Below are 9,513 nucleotides of genomic sequence, written 5' to 3'. Positions count from 1 at the left end.
TCAGGTTGAGCAATTGCGAAAAAGGCAGCACTGCTTGCAGTTCACCGCTGCGGGATCACAAGGGCAGACTTATTATGTATCCTACAACTCTTTTGCCGAATATCTTCGCTGGTTGCGGCAGGCTTCCAAGGTATGAACCTGTTGAATATTCCACACCCGATTCTTACATTTCTTACCTTTACCTTTGCTAGTCAAGCGTCTCTCTTGTCCTTTGTCCTTCCCTTTATGGAGGATTAGTAGGTTAGTGCATCTGCTTGATGATGCAAAACAATGCCTCAGCTCAACTTACCTGTCTTGTGCGTTCCTTCTTATCTACACATGCATACGAGTGTCTTATGTTGTCATCCCCCAAACATGCACCTCCACTCGACGCTCTCTTCCTTTGATATAGTTATTTTTTTGGAGAACTGAAAGTGGTTTCACTATGCTATTGTATTTATAATTCAAGTTTAAACTCTTCCATGAAACAAACAAAAACCCAATAGTTAACGAGGGACCAATGTGCGGCGTGTTACCTTGACATTAGACCAAAGGTCTTGTTTTGTTGGTTTCTCGTCAGGTGGTGTCTCAGCGGATTGGTTCTGTTGATTTGTCGTGTTGTGCTTTGGAAGAACTTCCAGAGCACCTGTTTTACAGCAGTGACATCACACACCTTAACCTTCGCCACAATATGCTGGTCAATGGCTTAAATCAAGTGCACAGGTACCTTCTTTGACTGCTTCCTGCTCTTTGGTCACCTTGTGACCAATTTCCACTTTCACGGTGTTGCGTTCCACCCTTTGCTTCCTAACTGTTCGATTTTTGTGCTCGGTCAGTTTTATTCCGAAGCATACATGCAATTTTTTTTTTCATATTCTTTGTGTCACATTTACCAACGATGTGATAGATGGATTTGTATTTTGCTTGAAGCGGAACCCAAATGCTCAGACCACCTCGATGCTAAAAGGCAAAATCTTCTTCCTCTTCTTCTTCTTCTTCTTCTTCTTAAGATTAGCCATGACGTCACACATGAAGGGAGACCAGATCCGTACTGTATCCGGGTTACGTCGCGGTACAATTTAACTCGAACGGTGAATAATTTTCGATTTTCCACAAGTATGCCGAGTCGGTGCCCTTGGTGCTTTTGCAGTGATACAAACCAAGATGGTTTCATGCTACACCAATGGCCGAAACACCCAGTTTGCCAGAAATTGGACGAGGTTTGTCCGAAATACCCTCGTGTGGATCGGGCCGAGAAAATGTTCGGTTTTGTGCTCGGAACACGTTACAGAGCACCAATATGGAACAACAGAGATTGAGAGATCTTGTGGTTATACACCACGATTGAGAGGATGCCATCCGTACCCATGATTAAGCAGAAGAAACAGCCGTCCCTCAAAATTATAACATCATGTCTACTGAACTACCGGCACATCTACACAACCGTTTTTAGCGGTGAATCGAACACCTGTTGCCATTGCCCGGCTGTTGCCATCAGAGCACCTGAAAATAATTATCTATTATCGACACATATTTCTACAAATCAAATGGACCAGCATCTATTTATAGTGGAGACAAATTATGTATGCATCATCTACTCCTGCGAGAGGATTTGACTCGGGACGCTAAAACTTTTAAGGTTCCCGTCTCCACCATCCCCCCAATCAACCATCACCCCACAATATCCACCACCATCTCACACCCCCCCCTCCACCATCCCCCACATTGCTCTCCAGCATCATCATCCCCACAATATCCACCACCATCCCACACCCTCTACCCCCCCCACCTCCCACCATCCTCCACCTCATCCACAATCCCCATCCACTAGGGAGGGACATCTGCACTTCACGGACATGATGGTGGGACACGGCGCAGACACAAATGGCATCCGGGAAAAGTATGAAATGGGACTATCCCATAACGTACAAGACACCTGGTCAGCCTGCTACGGTGGGACAAAGCATTCGTTGCCCATTTTGTTTGCGGTGTTCGAGTGTGCTTGGGCGGTGCCCGTGCTGTCGGGCGATTGCAGGTATTTCTGCTCGAGTGATATATAAACCAATTTGTCAAGTAATGCAAAATCTCTCCCTTATTACAAACCGATGATTGAACGGAAGTGATCATACGACGAGCGTTTTGATCTCCACGAACACTTCCACATTATTCTTCTGAATCGCTCGCGCAATGCTCAAAACGATTGGGATCTACAATTCCCCCAAAAACGTTTCCATCACTAATATGGTCTCCGATAGTTTCTTTCAAAATCCCAATGATCACTTTCAACATTCTGAGAACCGTCAGCGTTGCTAATGACGGTGGAATCGGTATCGGAATCTGAGCTCGACATCCATTGTTTTCCAATGTAAAACCGCAGATCGGATCAGGATGGATTCAAGGTGTGACGTCACTGGCAAAATTGAAAATTGACACTGAGGATTTATTTTTTTTGACACACTGTAGTTGGCAAAAAAAATTCTAATTTTTTTTTTTCCCCCTTTCAAATCGGATTGTGATTAATCAATTGTTTTCAAGAAAATAGATTGCGTTTGGGTTCCTCTTCAAAGATCTACATGGGTGTGATTTGAACTGTGAATTTTGAGGAATGGAAAATTCATTTTATTGAATACATTGGTGAAGCTTTGTAAACAGAACATGGGGATAAACATCTCTGAAATGAACAATAGGGTGTTGTGGCTTCAGAAATCAGGACCTGTTGTGGCTTTGGAAACTACAGACCTTTGAGAACACTTGATCTGCAACTCGTGCTTCCATGGTCAAGCAGTTAAATGTTTTGTTAAACTTAGAACTGCAAAATGTTGCCATGTGATGTATCTTTAATGTTAAAATGTGTTCTTATTCATGAGGTATAACAGCCTATACAGCTTTTTACCCCTCAGCCCGAATTGGCCTAAAAAGGGCCAATTGTCGTCATAGGTGTTGTCCGGGCGTCCGTCTGTCAACTTTTGGTTTCCGTCAATTTCGAGGAGAACGCCTTGTCCGATTAAATCCATTTTTGCAGGGTGTGTTGGAGTTGAGTAGAGGAAGGTTCCTTTCGAAAATGGGCGCGCTGCAATTTTCAATGTGGCCTCCATGGCAGCCATCTTTAAATTGGTTTCCGTCGATTTCGAGAACGCCTTGTCCAATTAAATCCATTTTTGCAGGGTGTGTTGGGGTTGAGTAGAAGAAGGTTCCTTTCGAAAATGGGCGCGCTGCGATTTTCAATGTGGCCTCCATGGCAGCCATCTTGAAATTGGTTTCCGTCGATTTCGAGGAGAATGCCTTGTCCGATTAAATCCATTTTTGCAGTGTGTGTTGGGGCTGGGTAGAGGAAGGTTCCTTTCGATAATGAGCGCAATTTGATTCTCGGCTAGGCCACCAGGGGGCCAAAACTGAAAACCAAGAAATGGCTATTTCTCCTGAACGAATGGCTGGATCATCGGCAATTTTTTATCACAGGTATATCTGATGAGGATACATGATATATAAGCCGGGTTTTTGATTTGACCTACTTTTCAAGGTCACAGAGGTCAAAGTTCATACTTCGGTATTCGGGTGTCCGTCAACTTTTGGTTTCCGTCAATTTCGAGGAGAACGCCTTGTCCGATTAAATATATTTTTGCAGGGTATGTTGGGGTTGAGTAGAGGAAGGTTCCTTTCGAAAATGGGCATGCTGCGATTTTCAATATGTCCACCATATTGAAATTAGTTTGCGTCAAGGGGCTGAGGGGTTACGCCCGCTTTGCGGTGCTATTTTCTACTTCCCCTGTCCTTGCAATGCCTTTGGCAGTCTCTGTATGGTATTGGTCAGATGCACAGCCACCTGGAAACACTCACTGACAGTATGCAGTCTGGGTGTTGACTATATATATAATTGCCTCTTCACCATTGAGAGATATTTCCAAAAGTTGTGGACGGATTCTGTCAAAAGTTGGTCGATGGTTTGGGTAGTTGACAAGAACAAGTTGATTAGATTTTGGTTTGAGTCCGGATGCATATCTGGCCTATCGGTGGGCTACAAAACATCAACTGTTCAGCCTGGCGGAGGTGTGCACTCTTCCGAGTACCATTCGAGTTTTGCTGAATTGTTTATCATCCGTGCCATCGCCCTGGCCAAATAACCTTCCATACCCTTGTTAAGCATTTACGGAGAGTTGATACTTTTATAATCGCCACAAGGAATATCAGTTTTTTTGAACTTTTTTATTTATTCTTATTATTCTTATTATTATTATTATTATTTTTTTTTTTTTTTTCAAATGTTAAACTCTGAGCAAGGGAAATATTTGATTCCTCAAACATCTTCACATAGATATTACTGATTTTTTAATGGCTATCAAAGCTGTAATACAAAGCGCTCCGGAGTCCATTGTTTCTCCCTGACTGGGAACCTCCAGCGAGTTCCCGGGCTTCTTATAAAAGGAACTTTTATCCCGAGGCCACGCATACATGAACCGCCACCGTTTTCTGGCACGTTGCACTGCTTGGCACAATCTGCTTCCTTTCCTTTTGTTGTCCTCGTTTGCCCTGTTTCTCATTTTTTTTATATGTTTATATCCCCACTCTTATTTGTTGTTTATTACTTGTGCTCATTTCACATTTGCCGTGGAATAGCTGTTGTCAGATTGTTCTTGCTATTTGGACGAGCCTTGTGAAAGGCTATAATTATGAACAAGTCGAAGGAAAATCTGGAGCACAATGTCTCTTGTGTAACACATTGAAGCAAGAAAAAGGAAAATGGCGTGCTGTTTCTGTGACTAACATGACTTTGTGTCTAATAACGGAACTGCACATCCAAGCGCATGAAGCTCGTACCAATGACACGTGATCGGAACATATGAGTGAAATACATGGTCAGTTGGAAATTATTTCCTTATAAGGGAACATATTAAATGTAAATGAGGAAACAGTCTTTCTGGTGGAGGCTAGTGGACAGGGAGGGTGGATGAATAAATAGTTGATGGGGGGGGGGGGGAGGGTATGTTGACCACCGTGGGAAGCAACGTGAATCGGACGTTTTGGGTGATGGTTATTACCTCCATGGCCGAAGGTGGATGGAGGTTGTTTTCACCCATTTGGCTTTGTCTATTTGTCTGTGAGAGGGGTATCTCAAACATTTGTGGACGGATTCGGACGAAACCTGATGAACAGGGATGTGTGACAAGGACGAATTGATGAGATTTTGTTGATCCGACGACAATAATTTTTTCAGAGATTTTTCACTATTGAGAGATAGGGCCAAGAATGATATAATATAATATATCTATATATCATGATATCTCAAAACGTTGCGGACGGAGTCGAACGAAACTTGGTGGATGAGTTGGGTAGATGACCAGAACAAGCCAATTGATTTTATTTTTTTATTTTTATTTTTTTTAATTTTTGGTTCAGGTCTGGATGCCGATCCGATCTTTCAGTGGGATCCAAAACATGAACTGTTCACCCTGGCAGAGGGATGCGCCGTCCCGTGTGCTGTTCTAGTTTTGACCGTGTATTCGTTAAAAAAAAATGCTTGAATCGGTCGGTTTGTTGTTGACTTTGGCCACAGTCTGAGCAGTCTGTAACACGACCTTTGGTAAAGGGAGTATAGGCTTTCTAACATGATGGCACGGCACACTCGTCTGCAAACTGAGACGTCTCGACATGAAATATGTCCATTTTGGGTGCAGTGAGTGGTGGTGGGGGGGGAGTGTTGTAAGATTATTACACCACAGAGGTGTGTGTACGTGCATGTTGTTGGTGTTTATGTTAAGATATCTGGATTGTCGTCACTATGCAAGTTCAGTTATTATTGGTGAGCTGTCAAGGTAGTGTCATTGACGATTTATATTTAAGGCTAACGATGGCGGACCATTGTGCCAAGGCACTGAAAAGTTTGTGATGTCGAATTTAATTATTTTTACTTTTTTACATTATTTTATATTTTGCCGGAGGCATTATGTTTTCATGTTGGCCGTCCATATTGTCCGTGATAGTTTTTCGTTTCGGCAATAACTTGAGAACGGCTGAAGGGATCCAAGTCAAACGTGGTGCAAACATGTACAATGATGTACACACAAACTGATTGGATTATGGGGTCAAGATGTCAAAGGTCAAAGGTCATGTCAGGTAAAAAATGCTATATTTGAGAGCAGCTGAGGGATTTAAATCAAATTTTGTAGAAGTATGTATAACGATGTAATCATGTGGATGGAGGCATATCTGTCGACGTCAGGACATTGAAGAGTGCCGTTCTAGTTTCTTCTTACCCAGATTACTGTGAAAGGCGGACAAATGACCAAAAGACCAACTTCGTCATGCTTTTATTTCTACCTGTCATGCCTTGTCCTTCTCTGTGTCATTGTTTAGATTCACCCAGCTGCAAAGTTTGAATCTAGCACACAACCACCTGGGATCCTTTCCACTCATCCTTTGCAACCTGCCCAGCCTAACAGAGCTCAACCTGAGTTGTAATGACATCGAAGAGCTCCCGCCAGATGTGTGTCGTTTGATCAGGTATGTTTATCGATTCTGCAGGTGCCTACCATTGACCCGTGATATGTGTTTTCCATTCACCAGGGGTGAGATGATTGAGATATTTAATATTGACTTGATGGAAATAGGGTTAGGATGAGAGAAAAAGTCGGTGTGATGAAACGAGGAGAAGAGGTTGGTGAACTTTATGGTGGGGAATGGAGTTTCAACAGGCCGTTTTTGCGCATGTAATAAATGTATGGCCTGAAAGCCATTTGCCTGAGCTGCAACAGGACATCTACATTTAATGTACATGAAGATGGCAATAAACAAGTTTTGTCCATCCCGGCACACACCCCCTACTCCAAAGGATTTGTTTATTCGCAAAAGCTTATTGGACCGGGATTTGGCTTATTGCGTAATTGCTGACGTGCGACTATGCCACTGAGGCGGTCGGTACCCTGCACGTTAGGGCAGGAATTTGCAATTTGTCCAGATTAACAGCATGTAGTGGGCTACTCTTGTATGACATCCACAAGCATATACTCTGTTCAAGACCAAACGCTGGGTTAATATGCATCCAACGGATGGCACACTCGTTGATGCATCGCCTTGCCTGCAAAATGGCAAATCAACAGCTTGTAAAGAGTCCTGTTGTGAATTGGACCCAGATGAGAAGTCAGAGGCTGGTGTGCTTGCTGTGAGCTTCTCCCCTCCATTTTGGGGTTTGCAAGCCACAACATACCAGCATTGCTCCCCCCCTTCCCCAACCCCCATGCTCGTTTTTCTGTGTGCAGTATGCTTGTGTGATCGTGCAAAATCCTCTGCCCCACTTAGCTTAAAACGTGTTTGTGGACTCTTTTATACAGTTTATGTAAAATTGACATGACTCAAAACAAATTTCCATTAAAACAAACATTTGTTTTACATACCACTGGTTTTATATTATCGTAATCCGATAATTACCAGCAGGTTTAGGCGTGACCGTACACGAGCTGGTACAAAGCACTCACTATGGGCTTCAGTAAATGAAAACCGCTTTGGTAATCCGTGAACCGATCCGCTTCCGCTTCCGTGTCTGTGGCTTCACGCCAAACTGTGATTAACACTTGTTGGTCGGGGGGCCGAAAACACAACAACACATCGATTGTGTTGATTGCAACCCAACGGCACCCACTCAAATGGCATCGTCGATTCGTTCTGCTTTTAGTTTAAGCGTCGAATAGGATGGAACAGAATAAAATGTAACAGAGAAACTATAATGCACCAATGACATGGGAATGTGTAGCATTCTGTTCTGTTAACGAAGATATCTTTATTTGCAATAATTTTTGTCTTAAGACAAAAAGTCTTAAGTCGTGGATCAGTCATTACGTGGCAGAGGTATGCGCTCTACCCTCCTAATTAGAGTGCCCTTCTAATTAAGTTTGTGACGCACTCGAGACTTAAAGAAAAAAAAATACTGCGTTTGATAGAAAATGGATGACCAATTTGCATTGAAATTTACACACTACCAAATTCATGAGAAAGTGCATTGTAACAAAGCAGAGCCTTGGAGGAGGTTGCATTCCTGATCTAAGAATGAATGATCTATCGTGCACTAGATCTGTGCGCAGAACGCACATGCAGTGCCTATACAAAGTCTACACGCCCTTTTAAAATTTCCACCTTTTGTTGCCTTGTAGCCTGGAATCAAATTGCATTAAATCAGACTTTTCCCACCTTCATTTACACATCATAACCCACAACTTCCAGATGAAAAACAAATTCTGCAAATTTCAGAAAATTAATTAAAAATGCAAATCTAGAATATCTTGTTTGTTACAAGTGTCCACCCCCCCCCTCCCTGAGTTGATACTTGGTAGAAGCACCTTTGACAGCAATTACAGCTGTGAGTCTGTTGGGATAGGTCTCTAGCAACTTTGTACACTTTGATTGAGCAATACAGGCTGTTTCAAAACGAGTGATGCAACTTTAAATGTTTATTTACAAAGGAATAGAAACCTCAGGAATGTGAACCAAACATTTCTTGAAAGCTTATGACATGGTATTTTCTATCATTGATTGCTATCACAGTGAGTCACTGCTAGAGTTAGAGGCCAAGGTCTGAAATTGGTATTTACGCAAAATCCTTGTAATTGACGTTCTTGATGTGTCAAAGATGTGTCAAAGAAATGGCAGGAAGTCAAAGTTGTATCAATCTTTTTGAAACGCCCTGTATTTGTCCATTATTCTGTATATAACTGTTCAAACTCAGTCAAGTTGCGTGGGGAGCGTTGATTGACAACAATCTTCAAGTCATGCCACAGATTTTCAATTGGATTTCGGTCGGGGCTCTGACTGGGCCACTCAAGGACATTTATCTTTTTGTTCCTTCGCCACTCCACTGTAACTTTGGCCCTGTGCTTCGAGTTGTTGTCATGCTGAAAGGTGAACTTCAGTCACAATTTCAGCTTTCTTGCAAAGGGTGGCAGGTTTCTGTCTCGGATTTTTCTGTATTTTGCTCCATGCATTTTCCCTTCTATCCTGATAGGCGCCCCAGTCCCTGATGAGAAACATCCCCATAACATGATGCTGCCAGCACCATGCTTCACAGTAGGGATGGTGTTCTTTGGGTGATGTGCTATGTTGGGTTTATGCCAAACGTAACGTTTTTGCATTCCATCAAAAAAGTTCCATCTTGGTTTTTTCAGACCACAAAACGTTTTGCCACATGGCTTCAGAATCTTCACAGTGGTTTTTTGCATACCTCAAATGGGACTCACGGTGGGCTTTTTTGAGTAATGGCTTCCTTCTTGCCACCTTACTGTACAGGCCAGACTTGTGTAGTGCTTGGAATATTGGTGTCACATGCACGAAGTGACCAGTCTTTACCATAAAGGACTGTAGCTCTTTCAAAGTTGCCTTTGGCCTCTTGGTGGCCTCTCTGATCATTCTCCTCCTTGCTTGGTCATCCATTTTGGAGGGACGGCCTCATCGAGACAGGGTCTTGGTGGTACCACATGCCTTCCACTTCTTAATGATTGTCTTGACCGCTCCAAGGGTTATTAAAGGCCTTTGCAATATTTTTATAACCAT

General features: G+C 42.8%; 1 protein-coding gene across 2 annotated transcripts in view; it reads left to right on the top strand.

The window, feature by feature from the left end:
• Nucleotides 1-9,513, top strand: part of PHLPP2 (PH domain and leucine rich repeat protein phosphatase 2) — a 106,386-nt gene that overhangs the window by 24,984 nt on the left and 71,889 nt on the right. For both annotated transcript variants that reach the window (XM_085845182.1, XM_085845181.1), the window contains exons 3-5: nt 5-130; nt 560-702; nt 6,331-6,477. In XM_085845182.1, the coding sequence (XP_085701308.1) occupies nt 5-130; nt 560-702; nt 6,331-6,477 (416 nt within the window). The remainder of the gene's footprint in view (nt 1-4; nt 131-559; nt 703-6,330; nt 6,478-9,513) is intronic.

This window comes from Eptatretus burgeri, chromosome 11 (assembly GCF_056783735.1).
Source record: "Eptatretus burgeri isolate ZD-2024b chromosome 11, Ebu_testis_v1, whole genome shotgun sequence".
NCBI lineage: Eukaryota > Metazoa > Chordata > Myxini > Myxiniformes > Myxinidae > Eptatretus > Eptatretus burgeri.
Note: the sequence above shows the minus strand (reverse complement) of the source record. Positions and strands in the feature narration are given on the sequence as shown.